Genomic DNA, 19,691 nt, shown 5'->3' on the forward strand with positions numbered 1-19,691 from the left:
AACGCGTTTCCACTACTCCAGAGTCCAATGGCGGCGAACTTTACACCACTCCAGCCGATGCTTGGCATTGCGCATGGTGATCTTAGGCTTTTGTTCGGCTGCTCGGCCATGCAACCCCATTTCATGAAGCTCTCGACGAACAGTTATTGTGCTGACGTTGCTTCCAGAGGCAATTTGGAACTCTGTAGTGAGCATTGCAATCGTGGACAGCCGATTTTTACACGCTTCAGCACTCGGCGGTCACGTTCTGTGAGCTTGTGTGGCCTGCCATGTTGCGGCTGAGCCGTTGTTGTTCCTAGACGTTTCCACTTCACAATAACAGCACTTACAGTTATAGCAGGGCAAACATTTTACGACTCTTTTTTTATACACCCGTCAGCAACAGGTGTGGCTGAAATACCTGAATCCACCAATTTGAAGAGGTGTCCACATAATGTTATGTATGTATGTATGTATGTATGTATGTATGTATGTATGTATGTATGTATGTATGTATGTATGTATGTATGTATGTATGTATGTATGTATGTATACGCATTTATGTATGTGAATGTATTATTTGTTTGGTCCTCCCCCAGCAGAAGATGTGCAGTAGTGAGGCCCAGATGAAGGTGTTTGGGAAGTGCTGCCAGCTGAGGCCTACAGGGGGCAGCTCCAGCTCTCTAGACAGCTCCTCCTCCTGCGCCTCCGAACCCCGGGAACCCAGGGAACAGGGCCTGCGCTTCCAGGTGAGAACATACTGTTGGATAGAGAGGCGCACTTGGCTCAAGGCCTGTTTTGGCATGCGAAACACTATTGGAAAGGAGATTTAACTCTCTAGTACATCTCTATGGGTAAGAATGGTCCCTCTGACACCTCACACGCTGTTCGGATAGATGGGCCACAGCTCCTCAAAGCATACCACTGAGAGCTATTTCATGATCAAAAGACACTGGCTTGAACCCTAATAGTTTGACATAAAGGGTTTCCCTATTGCCTGGGGCAAGTAAACTGAAGTCACTCCATGGACAGTTTTTTTTTTATATATACATGCATGCATACATACAGACATACAGTTGAAGTCGGAAGTTTACATACACTTAGGTTGGAGTCATTAAAACTCGTTTTTCAACCACTCCACAAATTTCTTTTTAACAAACTATATTTTTGCCAAGTCGGTTAGGACATCTACTTTGTGCATGACACAAGTAATTTTTCCAACAATTGTTTACAGACAGATTATTTCACTTATAATTCACTATCACAATTCCAGTGGGTCAGAAGTTTACATACACTAAGTTGACTGTGCCTTTAAACAGCTTGGAAAATTCCAATGATGTCATCGCTTTAGAAGCTTCTGATAGGCTAATTGACATAATTTGAGTCAATTGGAGTTGTGGATGTATTTCAAGGCCTACCTTCAAACTCAGTGCCTCTTTGCTTGACATCATGAGAAAATCAAAAGAAATCAGCCAAGACCTCAGACTAGACCTCCACAAGTCTGGTTCATCCTTGGGAGCAATTTCCAAACACCTGAAGGTACCACGTTCATCTGTACAAACAATAGTATGCAAGTATAAACACCATGGGACCACGCAGCTGTCATACCGCTCAGGAAGGAGACGCGTTCTGTCTCCACGAGATTAACGTACTTTGGTGCGAAAAGTGCAAATCAATCAATCCCAGAACAACAGCAAAGGACCTTGTGAAGATGCTGGAGGAAACAGGTACAAAGTATCTATATCCACAGTAAAACGAGTCCTATATCGACTTAACCTGGAAGGCCGCTCAGCAATGAAGAAGCCACTGCTCCGAAACCGCCATAAAAAATCCAGACTACGGTTTGAAGCATGGGGGTGGCAGCATCATGTTGTGGGGGTGCTTTGCTGCAAGAGGGACTGGTGCACTTCACAAAATAGATGGCATCATGAGAAGGAAAATTATGTGGATATATTGAAGCAACATCTCAAGACATCAGTCAGGAAGTTAATGCTTAGTCGGTAATGGGTCTTCCAAATGGACAATGACCCCAAGCATACTTCCAAAGTTGCAGTAAATGGCTTAAGGACAACAAAGTCAAGGTATTGGAGTGGCCATCACAAAGCCCTGACCTCAATCCCATAGAAAATGTGTGGACAGAACTGAAAAATCATGTGCGAGCATGGAGGTATACAAACCTGACTCAGTTACACCAGCTCTGTCAGGAGGAATGGGCCAAAATTCACCCAACTTATTGTGGGAAGCTTGTGGACGGCTACCCAAAACGTTTGACCTAAGTTAACATGACATGCGTTTTTCTGGATTTTTTTTTGTTATTCTGTCTCTCACTGTTCAAATAAACCTGCCATTAAAATGATAGACTGATCATTTCTTTGTCAGTGGGCAAACGTACAAAATCAGCATGGGATCAAATACTTTTTTCCCTCACTGTATATGGTTCTCTGCATGAATAGCTCATTTACATTTGAGGGCAAGTGATCAAAGTGTTTGGGCAACCAAAAAAGAAATGCCTTTCAGACTTTAATGTCAATCCAATGTATTATGTTAGTCTTGATGGCAGAAAACAAGTAAATTGTATGGTTCTCTCTCTTCTCTCTGTTCTCCTTTCCCTCTCTCCCCCTCTCCTCTCCTGTCTCTCAGGGGTCACGGTGCTCCTCTGACGCCAACATGTTGGGGGAGATGATGTTTGGCTCTGTGGCCATGAGCTACAAGGGCTCCACACTCAAAATCCATCAGATACGGTGAGATCCAGGGGAGGGGGGGGAGATTGTGTCCCACAGAACTTTGAACTGAAGATCTAAGAAATGTACACAGCAGCTGTGTTGATGTGATTTCATTATTGAATCGTGGAATAATAGTGAAGACATAACTATGAAATAACACATATGGAATCATGTAGTAACCAAAAAAGTGTTAAACAAATCACAATATATTTTGATTCGTCAAAGTAGCCACCCTTTGCCTTGATGACAGCTTTGCACACTCTTGGCATGTCTTCAACATTATTCTACAATGTAGAAAATTGTGAAAATAAAGGAAAACCATTGAATGAGTCCAAACTTTTGAATGGTACTGTACATCACATGTCAGGAGCACCAAGTCATCATGAATTTCCCCCCCCCCCCCCTCTTATTTTTCTCGCCCTTTCTCCCTTGTCTGTTGACAGGTCGCCCCATCAGCTGATGCTGAGTAAAGTGTTTACAGCCCGAACAGGGAGCAGTGTCTATGGCAGCCTTAACACGTAAGCCCTACTACCACCTTCCCTCATGTATCTTTCTCTCTCTCTCTCTCTCTCTCTCTCTCTCTTTCACTCTCTCTCTCCTGTCTTTCTCTCTCCTGTCTTTCTCTTCCTCCTCTTTCTATACTTGCTCCATCTCTCGATCTCTTCTACTGATGCCCTTTGAACCTGTGCCATTGTCTGTGTGCTCCTGGCAGACTGCAAGACAGCCTGGAGTTCATCGGTCAGGACCCCAACGCTCTGAGGCCAGATCAGAACACTGTGGCCAACGGTCTCCTGGGAAACATAGGTAACCACAACCACAGTACAACTGACTGGTCTGGCACCTACAATGTCTCACACATGAATGGATGTATACTGTTCATATCGACACCTATGGGTTTATTTTATTTTGGTTGTGCTGAAGCACTGTTTTGTTTATCTATCATGTCTTTGTTTATCGTTTTATCCATGCATAGACACAGTTAACTTCCAAAATAAAGGAAACGCCAATATGAAGTGTCTTAATAGGGCGTTGGGCCACTGCAAGCCGCCAGAACAGCTTCACTGCGGCCTTGGCATAGATTCTACAAGTGTCTGGAACTCTATTGGAGGGATAGGACACCATTCTTCCACAAGAAGTTCCAGAATTTGGTGTTTTGTTGATGGTGATGGAAAACAGTCTCAGGCACCGCTCCAGAACCTCCCATACCTGTTAAATTGGGTTGCGATCTGGTGACTTGAGAGACACACACACACCCTTGAAAACCCCTATGCTCCTTTGAGACCCCTCTTTCAAAGTCACTGAGAACTCTTCTTCTTTGGTAGCCAAAATGAATGGGCCACTTGGCATTTTTATACATTACCCTAAGACTGATTTGAATGTTAATTGCTTAATTAACTCAGGAACCACAATTGTGTGGAAGCACCTGCTTTCAATATACTTTGTATCCCTCATTTCCTCAAGTGTTTCCTTTATTTGGGCAGTTAACTGTATGTGATCTGTGTTGCAAATCTTTATCAGACACTGGCTCTCTTTTTACGTGTGTTACATGTAAATTGACTTTACTTGAATTGACGTGTATTCTCCAGGCAAACTGTTTGTTCCCTTTCCTTGAACATCCATTTCTGGACAGTTTAAAACAGGTTGAATTGAATCTGCCAAGAGTTCTCCACTGAAGCCTGTGCCTCTTGAGATTTATGACGCAAACACAGATCTTTTGGCAAATTCATCTCTTGTTTTCTCTCTGTCATCCCCACAGAAAATACACTCTCTACAATTTCGGAATGTTTTCTAAAAAGTATTTCGCTGTGAGGTTGTATTTTCTGTGCGGGATCTTGGTCCACCTGACCGACTACTCTCCGTGGCAACTAAACATATCCGACAGACGTTGTGGTCACATTGTGGTCCCGGACTGCTCCAGGTTGTCCGTCTCCCGTCAGGGTTAGAGTGCCTACATGGTAGTCGGCCTCCTGCTTCTCTACTAACAGTGGTTCATGTCCGGTTTTGTTTTGTCTCTTCTCCCTGTCCGTTTTGTGCTGCGCAGGTTTATCTCAGCTCTGCAGCCCGCGTCGGGCCTTCTCTGAGCAGGGCCCTCTCCGCCTCATCAAGAGTGCCTCTTTCTTTTCAGGTTTGCGATGTGCTTGTGTGCTGTTGCATGCATGTGTACGTACGCTGCATGTGTCAGCAAGTGTATTACGGGGCATGGTCAATATCTGCTTTATGGTTGTTGTACCCCTCACTTTCCTCACTCCCTCCTACCCTCCGAACCATAACCTCTCCATCCCCCCTCCTCCTTTTCCTCCCTCCCGCCGAAACCTCTCCCCTTGTTTTAATGGAGTGGTGGCAGGGGTGGTAATTTACGTATAAATAGCCTCCCTGTGACCCTCTGTAAGCCACTGCTAGGTGGCACGGCATGTTGCTCCCTAGCTATGCTATAGTGGAATGTTCATAAGGTGCGGGGTGGGCATGGGGCAACGGCGCATTGCAGCAAAGCTTGTGTTGATTTGACCGTAAATCATATCAACAGCACCACACCAAACAATGCCTTGGCCACCACATCGTTCTGCACTCGTAACTTATGGCGTGAACTTTCCCTTTGTCATTTAGCCTATTGTGTTCACGCCGAGGTAAACCTCTGCGAACGTACATGTTGTTTGTTGTGTATCTCCGATGCTACTGCTGCTGCACCTGCTTCAACAGAGTGGGGTTAGAGTGAACACAACAAACCACAGTACCCTAGTAGAGGGCCCTGTAGGAAGTATCTTGCACTGTGGCGGTATGTAATTGGTGGACTTGGTCATTGGGAAATGAATCTTCTGTGGTAGCGAATGTTGCCTCTTGCTTTGAGAGCGGTGGTGGGTAAAGCACTGGCACCCCTCCCGGCTTGCGCTCCTCAGTGAGCTGAGTCGACCTGGTCTGTTTCTCAAAGTCTTTCCCCTTCTCTCTCTCCCCCTTTCTCTCTCCTGCAGGCCACAGTAACCCCATGGATATGCCGGGCAGAAACCTGTACGACGAGAGAGACAGTGGAATCGCCAGATCAGGTAATGCCTATTAACTAAATCTAGGATTAACCTCGCTAGACACCCTGCACTGATCCTCAGCCTTATATGTCTCTCTGACATGTTGCGCCTCGGTTACTGGGTTTTCGTACTAGCTTCACCTCACTGGTGTGTCCTCTCTCGCTGAACCATCTCTAAACAAGAGTGCAATAACAACTAATGGGTTTAGATGAAGCCACATTCTTCTGGGTCACGGCTGTAGACCAGTCAGCTCCACACAGCATTTCTTTCTCTTCAAGGTCAAACTGGATTGATAGTGTCACCATGGCTGCATCCCAAATGGCACCCTGTGCCCTACACAGTGCACTACGTTTGACCAGGACCTTTCTAATGGAGGCATGACGCAGATGTTAACGGCCACCCTTTTTTCCATTCATTGACCCCCCCACTGCCACCATGTAGCCATCCTTCATGGGGGTGTGGAGGAGAGAGAGATGTTGGAAAATCTTGTGCAGTGGAAACTGACCCCCAGCCCTGGCATTGCCAGCATGAGAGGAATCTCACTTTCTGTCAACCACCCGCGTCACAGGCAGATACTTAAATATAGCACCTCCCAAAACCTGGTACTAGTAAATGAGGTTCTAATTTGGTCCCCTCTACCCCACACAGACACACACACACACAAAAAACTCCCTTTCTCCTACACCCATACACCTCCCTAGTCCTCAATCACAAACATTTGGCATGCCTCCATTGATCTATGCCTACGTGGTGCCTGGTATTGGGTCAGCTTTCCTTGTGACTGTGAGGTGATATTGAATGTCCCAGCCATGCTGTAATAATCAAGGAGGGCTGTGGGAAGCTGAACGAATGCAGTGCAGACGTCTGCTATGTGAGTTTCCCCTGTTCTGTTGTGTATGAGTAACCTTCCTGACTGACTCACTCTCCCTCTTCTTTCTCTGTCACCCTCCCCCTCTCTTCTATTCTCCCCTTTTGTTCTCTCTCCTTTCTCATTCCTCAACTCCTCTCTTTTGCTCTCTACACTTCTATGGCTCTCTGTTACTCCCATTTTCCCCTCTGTCATTCCTCTTCTCTCACTCGCTCTATCCATGCCTCCCTCCCTCCCTCCACAGCGTCTCTGAGCAGTCTCTTGATCACTCCGTTCCCCTCCCCGGGCTCCTCCCTCACCAGCAGCCAGGCCAGTAGCTACCAGAGACGCTGGCTCCGCAGCCAGACCACCAGTCTGGAAAACGGGGTCTTCCCAAGATGGTGAGACAGCAGCTCAACACAATGACACACATTCCCCTTCTGGTGTCCCCCCCCCCCCCCCCCCCCGTCAGGGCCTCTCGAACGCCCGTGTGAAGTGGAGCCCCTGAGGACATCCTCAAATTCCAGCAGGCATCACTACTGTATATACAAATGACTGGACTGGAGGATCATAATACTGTGTGGGACCACTGGCCCCTCCCTGAATTCTAGCTACACACCGATCAATTACAGGACACCAAACGCACTGTCACTGGTGTTGACTTAATAGTACATGACCAGTTACAAATGACATTTAGGTATTTCATCGTATCGTTTATTCTAGGAGTTGTCCCTGTTGAAGAGTATTAACAAATCTTGGTGTTCTATCTATCCTGATTAGTGAGTGAGTACTATTGTCCTCCCCCTTTTCCAAGTTGAGATCTTATGTCATCTGTAAGGCATCATTTACCTCTCTACTTGGACTTTTGCCTGTTAAGAATACTGGCGTTCACTTCATAGTCACGATGTCTCTGTGTCCCCCGTAGAATTTATGTCTATGTTTTTTCCCCCTGCCCCAGGTCTGTGGAGGAGAGCTTTAACATGTCGGACGAGAGCGGCGCTCCTAGCTTGGGCGTGGCGAGAAAGAAGAAGATAGCCATCGGCGTCATCTTCCTCCTCTCCCAGGATGAGGAGGAGAACAGCAAGTTCCAGGACTTCTTCTTCTCCCACTTCCCCCTTTTCGAGAGCCACATGAACAAACTCAAAAGTGCCATTGAACAGGTGAGGAGCTGCTCCCATAGATATTGTTGTCGGTGTGTGGAGAACTCTCCCTGGTGTATTTGACAGAGATGGTAGATATACAAAATGATATGTTGTGAACGGAGAGAGGGAGGCATTCAATCAGACTTGCTCAGTGTGTTAAACATATACAATGTATGTTGCCTTGCAAAGAAGGGCACCTATGGGTAGATGGGTAAAACAAAATAAGACTGAATATCCCTTTGAGACTAGTGAAATTATTAATTACACTTTGGATGGTGTATCAATACACCCAGTCACTACAAAGATACAGGCGTCCTTCCTAACTTAGTTGCCGGAGATGAAGGAAAACGCTGAGGCAAATGGTGACTTTTTAAAACAGTTGTTTTATTGTTGTCCTGAATACAAAGTGTTTGGGGCAAATCCAATACAACACATTACTGAGTACCACTATCCATATAGTGGTGGCTGCATCATGTTATGAGTATGCTTGTAATCGTTAAGGACTGGAGAGTTTTTCACAGGCAAAATCTTACAGGAAAACCGGGTTCCGTCTGCTTTCCAACAGACACTAGGAGATTAATTCACCTTTCAACAGGACAATAACCTAAAACACAAGGCCAAATCTATACTGGAATTGCTTTCCAAGAAGACAGTGAATTTTCCTGAGTGGCCGAGTTACAGTTTTGACTTAAATCTGCTTGAAAATCTATGGCAAAACTTAGTTATCTAGCAATGATCAACAACAAAAATCATTTTTGAAAGAATAATGGGCAAATGTTTCACAATCCAGGTGTGGAAAGCTCTTCGAGAGTTACCCAGAAAGACTCACAGCTGTTATAACTGCCAAAAGTGATTCTAACATGTATTAATGTATGAATTCTTGTATTAATTCTTATCTAATCAAGATACATTAGTGTTTTTTATTTTTCATAAATGTTAAAATTGTTCTTCTACTTTGACATTTGAGTATTTTGTGTAGATTTTGTGACAAATAATTTTTAATACCACTTTGCAACACAACACAATGTTGAAAAAGTAAAAGGCTGTGAACACTTTCTGAAGGCACTGTATCCAGTCTCTGTTCTTGTCAGTGTGTGTAGTCTCAGGGGGGTCCCCGCTCTCTCTTCTCCCTCTCTAAGTACATGCCTCTTAACATGCCTCTGTTCTCATTTACAAGGCCATGAAAATGAGCCGGCGATCAGCTGATGCCAGTCAGAGGGCTCTGGCTTACAGCCGCATGGTAGATGGCCTCAATGAATTCAGGTGAGTTACTGTCATGTGTTTACTGAGACTGAAGCAAACCACACTGACAATGTAGCAGAGGCAAATCCCTTAGCTTGTTACCTAGGAGCCTGGGCAAGGAGGGAGGACAGGTGGAGGCATAATTTGTTGCCATAGGGACTCTTGTATATTTCCTTTTATGTAACGTATATCAAAGTGTCGGACAGCAGTAGATCATTAATCCACACCTTAGTTTAAGTTAGTGTGACGTAGATAGCTTCTGACCTTCCTAACAGTGGGCAGCGTCCCCACAGGGTGTTCTCACAAGCCCAGCCAAAATAAGCTCATTAATAATCTGCACTGTAAGCAGAGAGGGCGCATGCAGTCCCTACCTGTCCTGTCCACACTCGCACACGGTGACGACAGGCCAGCTACACCCCTGCTGCTCCCAATGCATGCTGGGAAATCCCCTGCTGCAGAGCCACTGATGCGGTGGGAGGGGGAGGGAGAGACGTGTTGGGCACAGTGTGAAGGCTTCCCGTTGCTGCAGTCATATGCCTGCTGGCGCTGTGCCATGGCAACCCAAGCCCCCGCGTTGAGGAAACACGATCTCCCTCAGACAGTGTCCGGGGCTACCAGAAGAGTAAATAATATCAGTGCCATCAGCAGGAAGGCCAATATAGTTGAAGATTTATATTTGTGTTTGACCTTTAGGTCTCTGAGGTCATGGAAACATAATGGCGCAAAATGGAAGAAATGCTGCTTGATGACGAAGTCTGGTATAATACACACCCATACCCACAGAGGCAACATGGAAACGCATACAATGCCAATTGGATATCTTGTACGATTGGGATATGATGAAAACAGATCAAGAGTCTCTTCGTTCTTTGATGGACTTAAAATGCTCTGCCCGCACAACAGTGTTATTGAAGTCATATGGAATGAATGAAGTATAAACTTCGACTCAGTCGGTTTTATAAATGTCCAGTGGACTTGACATTCCTTCACGTCCGTTGCTGCCTTAAAGTTCACCTGGACAGCTGGTCAGCTGGCTTCCCCACGTCAGGGAAAAACCTCACTACCCACGCCCATGGGTTTTTAATAGGGTTCTTCACACTGGCGGCTGAGAAGTGTTGCTGTGATGAACTTTAGCAAAAGGTTCTGGATTTATGTGTTCGTTGAATAATAACAAAAGGTAGAGTGGGGTTGAAGGGATATTAGTTAGGCGATGTCTGCATATTTCCTAGCAGTGTGTCAAAATTATCCCAGTCAGTTGAAACCAAAATCTGATGTTTAACAACACTACTGTTGTAAAAGGAGACACAATATGCCTCCGGCAACTTTAGCCCTGGGTTCAAGTGGGGTTATTTGTGTTCATCTTTAGTTTCTGTGAATTTAATTCAGGGAAAGACCTTTTACAAATCATCGATCTCCTCACTACCTGTCATCTCCTTCCTATAGCTCTTGTTCGATAGTTACACTACTTGTTTTCCCTGCTCGTCAGCAAACATCTGGGACCTAAAACTATAATGCCGCACATTCCTCCATCCTCAGAGATGCCCTCAGTTCTGTGTAAAACTCTGGACTGCTTCCCGCTGTGGAATTTCCAGATGCTGAATTGCCTCAGAGAGAGGGTCTCCCTTGTAAGCAGGGCCTGGACTGAGAACTGTGGCCCTCTTGTTCACCCCGAGACAATGATGGCTTGTGTTTCTCCCTCCCCCTCTCCAGGACGACCATCGTCAACCTTTACACCATGCCCCGCGTGGCCGAGCCCGTTTGGCTCACCATGATGTCTGGAGCCCCCGAGAAGAACCAGCTCTGTGGACAGTTCATGAGGGAGCTCTCCCTGCTCATGGAGCAGGCTTCAAAGAACCAGTTGAGTGCTCCTGTCTGTCTGTCTGTCTGTCTGTCTGTCTGTCTGTCTGTCTGTCTGTCTGTCTGTCTGTCTGTCTGTCTGTCTGTCTGTCTGTCTGTCTGTCTGTCTGTCTGTCTGTCTCTTATGTGAGTGCTGTATGTGTGCAATAGTGAACGAGCTGATAAGTCAGGAATCCCTGCCAATCTATCTTCAGTTTGTTTTTGTCGAGGTTACAAAACCAAGCTTAATCATTTGCCAATGTAGCAAGACATCCATAGAACTCACTGTATTAGGATGCAGTAGTCTACTGCCACGTGATTTAGACTGACCAGTGACCACTATGATGTATCTCCGAATGATCATGAGTTCGTGAAGAGGGGAAACACGAGGCTGCGGAGGGGGTGGAGATTGAGGAAAAATGAGTCAGACAGAGAGTGGAAGCGGTAGACAGTGTCAGCGTCCAAAATGTCATCCTATTCCCTATGTAGTGCACTACTCTTGACCAGAGCCCTATGAGCCCTGGTCAAAAGTAGAGCACTCAATAATTCTCTCTCTTCCTCTTCTCTCAGGTTCCTCCCTGCCCTCCTGACAGCCATCCTCACCAACCACCTGGCCTGGGTGCCCACAGTCATGCCCAACGGACAGCCGCCCATCAAGATCTTTCTGGAGAAACACTCCTCTCAGAGTGTGGATATGCTGGCCAAGACCCACCCCTACAACCCACTGTGGGCCCAGCTCGGTAAGGACAGACCGAATGTTACCTGGGTTAGTAGAAATCGCGGTCTACTAAATCGGCTGGCCAGTGCTCACAATCCTTAAATTCCATCCCATCATGGCATGCATATTTGTCAGGATACTTTTTTTTTTAAGCTCTCAAATGGTATGAAAGTCATCATCACTCACTTCATGTTAAATAACATGGCAGAAATATCTCTGTATAGTCGACTATTAAAAGACGCTCCTATACGTAACAGTAACTATCTGTAAATACCAAATAGTGGGCTTCATTTTAGCACAGGCAACTTTAGTGTACAACTCCACCTAGTGGCTGAAAAGGATCAAACGCAGTACAGAGCACTGATTCCCACACTCTCCCAAAGGTAAAAGGGAAAGAATAAGTTATACACTTTTTACCACATTTTAATCTTTTAATTGTAGCTGTATATATGTAACAAAGTGAAAATTAGAAATATGTAGTTAATTGGGATGAACTGTAGTTAACTGTGGTGTTTGTTTTGTGCCTGTAGGTGACTTGTACGGGGCCATCGGCTCTCCGGTGCGTCTATCCAGGACGGTAGTGGTGGGTCGGAGACAGGAGCTAGTCCAGAGACTCCTCTACGTGCTCACTTACTTCATCCGCTGCTCGGAGCTGCTGGAGACCCACATGCTGGACAGTGCTGAGGATGAGGCTATCGTCATCCCCGGCTCCCTCATCACCACCTCGCTGCGGCGCGGGGAGGTGGAGGAGTCCGACTATGTGCTGGTCACCATGCACAAGCCTAGCGGAGACTACCTGAGCCAGGGTCCTGAGCCCCGAGAGGACAGCAGCTACCCCTCAGACAGTAATAACAGCCTGCAGAGTAGCACCTACACAGACACTGAGGCTGGCAATGGGCCTGAGGAGGAGGACGACGATGAGGAGGGAGACAGTAATAAGAACAGCCAGGGCTCCAAGAGCAGCGTCCTGCAGGCCCTGGCCCACTCCAGCCACAACACCAACGCTGTGCCCATCATTGTCCACACGGAGGATGATAGTGAGCCCGCGCCGCTGAAGGAGTCACCAACCTCTTGTGTGGATGCCAAGCTGGAGACGCTGGTGCGTGTGGGCTCAGCCTCCCCCAGGGAGCAAGCCTGTGTGCTCCTGGAGACCGAGCCTGAGGCAGAGCTGGAGGTCAAGGCCAGCCAGGAGGAGGTGACAGAGGAGATGCCCATCAAGGTGTTCCACTCCTCAGGGATACCACTGGAGAAGAAGCCCCCTGACAGGACCGTACCTGTACCTGTACCCGGCCCCTTTCTGTCAAACCACCAGGAGGAGCCTGCCACCAAAGTGCTGTTTCTTATCGGCGACCCCCAGTCCCCAGGGTCAGACACCGAGAACAGGAGGAAGAAGGTGGAGGAGGACATTAAGAAGCATAAGAAATACATCATGGAGAAACAGAGGCAGCAGCAGCTACTACATCAAGCGCAACAACAGCTGCTACAACAACAACATCAACAGAAACTACGACGACAACAACAGCAGCAACAGTTACTACTACAGCAGCAACAGTTACTACTACAACAGCTACTGCAACAAAAACAACATCAACAACAGCAGCAGCAGCAGAGTGGGAGCAGTAACGGTGGTGATCAGCGGGTGCAGTCCACAACTGGCACATCAGCAAACCAAACCAAGACCAACGGGGGGGGGGAGAAGACTCTGATGCGTGTCTCCAGTAAGATGCCCCAGTGGAACCCTGTCAGCGAGGAGGAGTGCTCGGAGCTGTTCGACGAATACTTCAGTGACGACAACCCTGTCGAGACCAGGACTATAGACGACGTGGCGAAACGCCTAGAGTTGTCGAGCGGCACGGACAAAACCCAGAAAGAGCTGCTGGACCCTTCGGGAGTCCAGAGCAGCAGTAGCACTAAGGGACAGGAGGGTATGGGACAGGGGGTTATGGGACAGGTAGGTGTGGGGGAGGCTGACGTCCAGACCAGGTGTAGGTGTGGCTCCACAGACACGTCGGAGGCAGGCTCCTGTCGGAGCTGTTCTGCTGAGCAGGACAAGGGCATTGTGATTTCAGTAACTGTCCGCAAAGGGGACAACATAGAGGACCAACAAAAGAAGGTGGCCCCGCTTAATGACTGGGAGATCCCCCGGAACGAGAGTTCGGACAGTGCGTTGGGGGACAGCGAGAGCGAAGACGCAGGGCAGGACATCCACAGGCAGGGCGAGAGCGACATCTACTACAGAGAGGATCAGGAACCAGACGAGTGGCAGGAGGAGGTGGAGGTCCCCTTCCCTGGGTGAGATACACTGCCTCTGAACCAATGGCTTGGCCACTTTCACACAGTATACGTCTTGAGTTTTACAGGGCATACTGATGTCAACATTAAAAACATTGTTTTCAACTCACATATCAACCTTTGTGACTTATGTGTCAGAATATGTTCTGATGTTGTCTATGCCATGTCTTAAATCAACAGGTCAAAGCTAGTGGAGAATTTCTCCAAACCGAGCATTGCCAACTTTGGGAGGTCCCTGTTCGGGGGGTACTGTCCGACCAACGTGCCGGACTTTGTTCTGCAGGGGATGCCCAACGATGACAAGTTAAGGCAGGGCCTCATGTCAGAATTGGCCCACGCTGTACAGGTAAAAGACTGCTATATACCTCAAGCACTAAACATCTGGATTGTGAGGCTTCGTGAGACCCTAAAGTCTAACTCACTTAATCCTCTACATGCTGTATCTGGTCTGCAGCCGTCTGAGCCCAAAGTCTTCTCCTATTGGTTTTTTTTCAGCATCCAGTGTTGGATGAGCCCATTGCAGAGGCTGTCTGCATTATCGCAGACACTGATAAGTGGACGGTGCAGGTAGCCAGCAGCCAGAGACGAGCGACGGACAACAACAAACTGGGGAAGGAGGTCCTGGTCTCCAGCCTCGTGTCCAGCCTCCTCCAGTCCACCCACCAGCTCTACAAAATGAACGTCTCCCCCAACTTTGTAAGTTCATACAAATGCCAAATTAGCATGCAGTTTTTAGCAGTGTGAGTACTCCCTACTTTGGCTACTCGGTATCACAAACATCTAACAAGATTATAACTCTCCTCAGTGCATAATGCACCTTGAGGACAGACTCCAGGAGATCTACTTCAAGAGTAAAATGCTGGCAGAGTACCTGAAGGGACAGACTAGAGTGCACGTCAAGGAGCTGGGGATGGTCCTGGGGTGAGCAGCTAAACCGTTCTTATACAATGGCATTCCGTCCCAAATGGCACCTATTCCCCTATATAGTGCACTACTTTGGACCAGCGCCCTATGGGTCCTGGTCCAAAGTAGTGCACTATATAAGGGAATAGGCTGCCATTTATTTTCAAATATAAATGTTGTGATCAGTGTTCTTTCTGTTCTTAACATACTGCACTTTATTTACATCTGAATAACATTCACAGTAACAGAGTTAGGAGAATATAACCATGGCTTGTTGCTCAGCTATGTACAATAATCTAAGCATGGCTTCTCTTATCATTTCAGTATTGAGTCCAGTGACCTTCCACTGCTGGCAGCCGTGGCGAGCACTCACTCTCCCTATGTGGCCCAGATACTGCTATAATGGATGGAACCAAAGCCAGAGGTGGAGTACGACTGATACTGTGCTCTGGCCTGGCCTGACACGACGGCTTGACCCTGTCCGCTAACGCCCTGCTGACGTTCTCAGAGAGGGTCTCCTAGACACGGTGTGCATCCCAAATGGCATCCTATTCAAAAGTTGTGTACTATGTAGGGAATATTGTGTCATTTGGGACGAAGAAAGGGCCACCTCGATGGATGCGAGACCTCGGTGGATACTGCTGTTGCTGCCACTGGGCATACAAACACACTGCCACAAGGGGGCAGCCTAGCCCACAGTCTACTCTCCGCTAGTAAGTGCTGACGCTCTGTTGGCTAACTCCAGGCCAGAGAGGCATGCTGCTGCTGTGGAGCGTCCCTAAATCATTCTCCTCTTTGCATCCAGACTGTTTTAACCCTGTTAAAGGACAAGAAAGCCAAAGTCAGACATTTTCTGTTGAGTATGAATAATAAAGACAGCGATAATAAAATAGTTTTTTTTCTTTTTTCCCCCATGTACTATTTTTCTATACAATCTTTAACCAGTTCATAGGAAGCAACGGACTCCGGAGATGGATAGGATGCATTTTTTTTTACTTGTAAATATCATAGAGAATATTGTCACTTTATGCCAATTATGTTTCTGTGTTTTTCATGTATTTGTTTACAAGTGTACTTGCCCTAAAATGTCTGTAAATGATCCATAATTAATTGGATTTCATTTGAAAATATACTACATCTTTTCACTAATTATAAACATAGGCCTAGAGGTCATATCTGGGTAATCGATAGTCATTTTAATTATTAACTGAGGTTGGAAAATGCTTAATGTGGCTTTGACATACTTTATCACAGGTACAACACTACCTCAGATCTGCTTTTTATAGTTGCCCGCTAGAAATGCCTGAGGGAATAATATTTTGTTATTTTTAATCAGAGGAATGTTCAAATAAAACTGTGTGAACACAATGCTGTGCTTTATTGAAAAGGGATGTTAATTGAATTCCTGAAAATGGGAAAATATTGTATTTCTCTTGAGTACAATGAGAGCCCATTTCTACTGCGGTATGTTGAAAATAACTAAACAATGATCTACATATATTTTCAAACTGAAATATTTTCACGGTTTAAAACTTTTTTATCCCTTTGCCACCATTATACCATGTTTACGGCTGTATTGAATGCTACAAAGGGAGAGTTTGTGGAATATATGTTAGCAATATGTGTATCAGTTCATTACACTATACTCCAATGTTTAATTATGGCTAACTTAAAAACAAAAACACTGCGTTTGATTTTACAAAAGCAAGAGGTGAAACCACAAATCAGTTTTGTTTTTTACAAATATTTTTACCAACCAAGAAATTGATGTTGCATTTGATTTCGAAGTACTTTGTCTGGAGAGAGAATGCCATACAATGGAGTCTCAGCGAAATGAAGTTGCCATGAGCAGCACCGGAGATAGTGTGATGCAAGACTTCGCTTTCACACAGTCACACACAGTATCTGCCCAGGTTTGCTTCTTGCTGTTTACAGCATGGTAGCCATGGCACAAAAACAGCTGAGAAGTTGAGCTTTGCACTTCAACACTCTTAGTTGTTGTGGAAATTGACCCGCTATGCTGTTTACTTTCTGCATCTACGTCATATCGCTGAGTCTACCTTTAATGGACATGTAGAGTGAATGGATCAGGGGCTTCTGAAGAATTTATTTTGCTGTAAAAAAAAAAAAAAAGTACATGCTTATCATGTAAGATGCTAGGCCACTGCAGGATATGTTGTACTTATTGCATTTTGTAAAACCCCTGATTATTTCTTGGAGGTATGACTTTATATCTACTTTTCTCTTTATACATGAATATGAATAAATAATTTAGTATGGTGTGTAATGATTAAATGTAAATTGTACATTCATTTTATTTCAATATGAATTGTTTCTCCTTAAATTATCCTTTCCCAATTTTATGGGAATGTTGTGCAATAAAGATGCCAATGTTATAGATGCAAGTGTCTCAGTAAATACTTTCAGTATACATTTTTCATTTCAAATTCATGTTTCATTTCAGTACAAATTATGCCATTGAAGGAAATGGCGAGCAAACTAAGGAAAGTATTCAGACCCCTTGACTTTTTCCACATTTTGTTACATTACAGCCTTATTCTAAAATTGTTTTTTTCCCCCATCAATCTACACACAATACCCCATAATGACAAAGCAAAAACAATTTTTTGCTCATTTATTAATCATAAAAAAACACATCTACATAAGTATTCAGACCCTTTACTCAGTAATTTGTTGAAGCACCTTTGGCAGCGATTACAGCCTTGAGTCTTGGGTATGACGCTACAAGCTTGTGTCGTGTCTTTGGCATCATTAAATTGAAGACTGTTGTTTTATCAAATCAATTCTCTGTAATTATTACGTGTTTAAACTAATCATGTAAATGTAATTAACTAGGAAGTTGGGGCACCAAGGAAAATCTTCAGATTACAAAGTTATAATTTTCCAAATATAACTCTTCAGATATTTTAATATCTGATCAATTAGTGTTTTAATTAATTATTCTTTACCTCACATTAGTCTCATTCCAAACGTCGTAAATTGTTGGTTATCTGCATGAACCCAGCCTTTACTATGAATCATCCATACACCAATTGTCTTAATCATTTATTTACTAACTAACTAAATAAGCACAGAAATGCGCAAACAAACAGTAGATATGGTTACAATGAAAAGATTGGGGAGGTTCCCTAGTGGGCTAAGCCGATATGACGGCTTGGTGGACAAAGGGAAGTGGGTGTGGACTGAGAAGGGCGCGAAAGACAAAAGAGTCACTACACAGTTGATAATTATATTAATTGAAATGCTAATCCTTTGCACATGAACGCTCATTAATTCGGGAATAATTGCAATCAATATATATTTACGCTCAGTGTGTCGTGGTGATCTCTGTTGGAATCGTCCGTCTTTCTGTTGGAATGTTCATCCGCGCATCTCTCGCTGCTTTCCTGAAGTCTTTTGTGGTTAGAATGGCTACTTAAGAGTACCATTCAGAAATGTTCTTATAGATATTTCGGCGGTTGTTGGTCTTCGCATTCCAGGTCGACATAATTTCTAACTGCAGACTAGTAATTAGTATAGAAGATTTGCTCTTATTCTGTCGGGATCGATAGTCTCAGAGTTGAACCATTTCCACCAGTGTAGCCAATGCTCCACGTGGTTTGGTTAGGAATTCAACAACCATTACAACCTTAGGTTATACTGAGGTTTTTGTGGTCTCTACTCAAACCTTCACCCCATCGGTGATCATGGTATGCATGGTCTCCAGAGGATTTCTTCAGGTGAGGGTTTTATTTGTAACAGTAGAAAACGGCTGTCCCATTAGCCAGATCATATCTGTGCTCATGGGGGCGGGCCAATGACTTAGTTAAACTTTAAAGGGAATACAATTCTCTCACATTAACAGTTTAAAATCACATTACATAATTTCACAAATACTTTCATGTTTACTCATTCATTTTATACAATAATTAGACGCCAACCTCATAACGGAGGCTCCTGTATAAACAGAGTTATGGTAATGTGGCTGTATTGTCTTTCATGAGATCACAAACATGAAACAAAACGGACCGGGTCGTAGCTGGCTTCTCCACCGACCGTTTACACATTCTCCAAAACATGAATATTGTTCAGTTCTCAAGTTCTGGGATGTAGAATAAGTTCCTTTGTTCTCTCTGTGTCTCTTTCTGCATGGCCAGGAGGAGAGAGTCTCCTCCAGGAATTTACGACCTGAGATAACAGAACCTGGGTGTTGGAGGGAGAGAGAGGGGGATGCCACGCTATATACCCAGAAAGGGTCACGTCATGAAATTTGGCACACCTGTATTTGGGGAGTTATTCCCATTCTTCTCTACAGATCCTCAAGCTCTGTCAGGTTTGATGGGGAGCGTTGCTGCACAGCTATTTTCAGGTCTCTCCAGAGATGTTCGATTGGGTTCAAGTCCGGGCTCTGGGTGGGTAACTGAAGGACATTCAGAGACTTGTCCCAAAGCCACTCCTGCGTTGTCTTGGTTGTGTGCTTAGGGTTGTTGTCCTGTTGGAAGGTGTACCTTCTGAGGTCTGAAGTCCTGAGCACTCTGGAGCAGGTTTTCATCAAAGATCTCTCTGTACTTGGCTCTGTTCATCTTTGCCTCGATCCTGACTAGTCTCCCAGTCCCTGCTGCTCAAAAACATCCCCACAACATGATGCTGCCAACACCATGCTTCACCATAGGGATGGTGCCAGGTTTCCTCCAGATGTGATGCTTAGCATTCAGGCCAAAGAGTTAAATCTTGGTTTCATCAGAACAGAGAATCTTCTTTCTCATGGTCTGAGAGTCTTTAGGTGCCTTTTGGAAAACTCCAAGCGGGCTGTCATGCCTTTTACTGAGGAGTGGCATCCGTCTGGCCACTCTACCATAAAGGCCTGATTGATGGAGTGCTACAGAGATGGTTGTCCTTCTGGAAGGTTCTCCCATCTCCACAGAGGAACTTTGAAGCTCTGTCAGAGTGACCATTGGGTTCTTGGTCACCTCCCTGACCAAGGCCCTTCTC

The 19,691-nt window shown here is 45.3% G+C and overlaps 1 protein-coding gene across 5 annotated transcripts in view; it reads left to right on the forward strand.

The window, feature by feature from the left end:
* Nucleotides 1–17,099, forward strand: part of LOC106567520 (folliculin-interacting protein 1) — a 32,544-nt gene extending 15,445 nt beyond the window's left edge. For 3 of the 5 annotated variants that reach the window (XM_045693411.2, XM_014136851.3, XM_014136856.3), the window contains 16 exons: nucleotides 579–728; nucleotides 2,620–2,720; nucleotides 3,146–3,220; nucleotides 3,415–3,506; nucleotides 4,744–4,827; nucleotides 5,669–5,740; nucleotides 6,832–6,967; nucleotides 7,525–7,726; nucleotides 8,886–8,971; nucleotides 10,661–10,807; nucleotides 11,357–11,526; nucleotides 12,035–13,796; nucleotides 13,977–14,142; nucleotides 14,292–14,492; nucleotides 14,602–14,717; nucleotides 15,024–17,099. In XM_045693411.2, the coding sequence (XP_045549367.2) occupies nucleotides 585–728; nucleotides 2,620–2,720; nucleotides 3,146–3,220; nucleotides 3,415–3,506; nucleotides 4,744–4,827; nucleotides 5,669–5,740; nucleotides 6,832–6,967; nucleotides 7,525–7,726; nucleotides 8,886–8,971; nucleotides 10,661–10,807; nucleotides 11,357–11,526; nucleotides 12,035–13,796; nucleotides 13,977–14,142; nucleotides 14,292–14,492; nucleotides 14,602–14,717; nucleotides 15,024–15,102 (3,633 nt within the window). In that variant the 5' untranslated portion in view covers nucleotides 579–584 and the 3' untranslated portion in view covers nucleotides 15,103–17,099. The remainder of the gene's footprint in view (nucleotides 1–578; nucleotides 729–2,619; nucleotides 2,721–3,145; nucleotides 3,221–3,414; nucleotides 3,507–4,743; nucleotides 4,828–5,668; nucleotides 5,741–6,831; nucleotides 6,968–7,524; nucleotides 7,727–8,885; nucleotides 8,972–10,660; nucleotides 10,808–11,356; nucleotides 11,527–12,034; nucleotides 13,797–13,976; nucleotides 14,143–14,291; nucleotides 14,493–14,601; nucleotides 14,718–15,023) is intronic. The other 2 variants (XM_014136852.3, XM_045693410.2) reach the window with 2 other exon arrangements.
* The last annotated feature ends 2,592 nt before the right edge of the window (nucleotides 17,100–19,691 follow it).

The sequence above is a fragment of the Salmo salar genome, chromosome 13 (assembly GCF_965601325.2).
Source record: "Salmo salar chromosome 13, fSalSal1, whole genome shotgun sequence".
Lineage (NCBI taxonomy): Eukaryota > Metazoa > Chordata > Actinopteri > Salmoniformes > Salmonidae > Salmo > Salmo salar.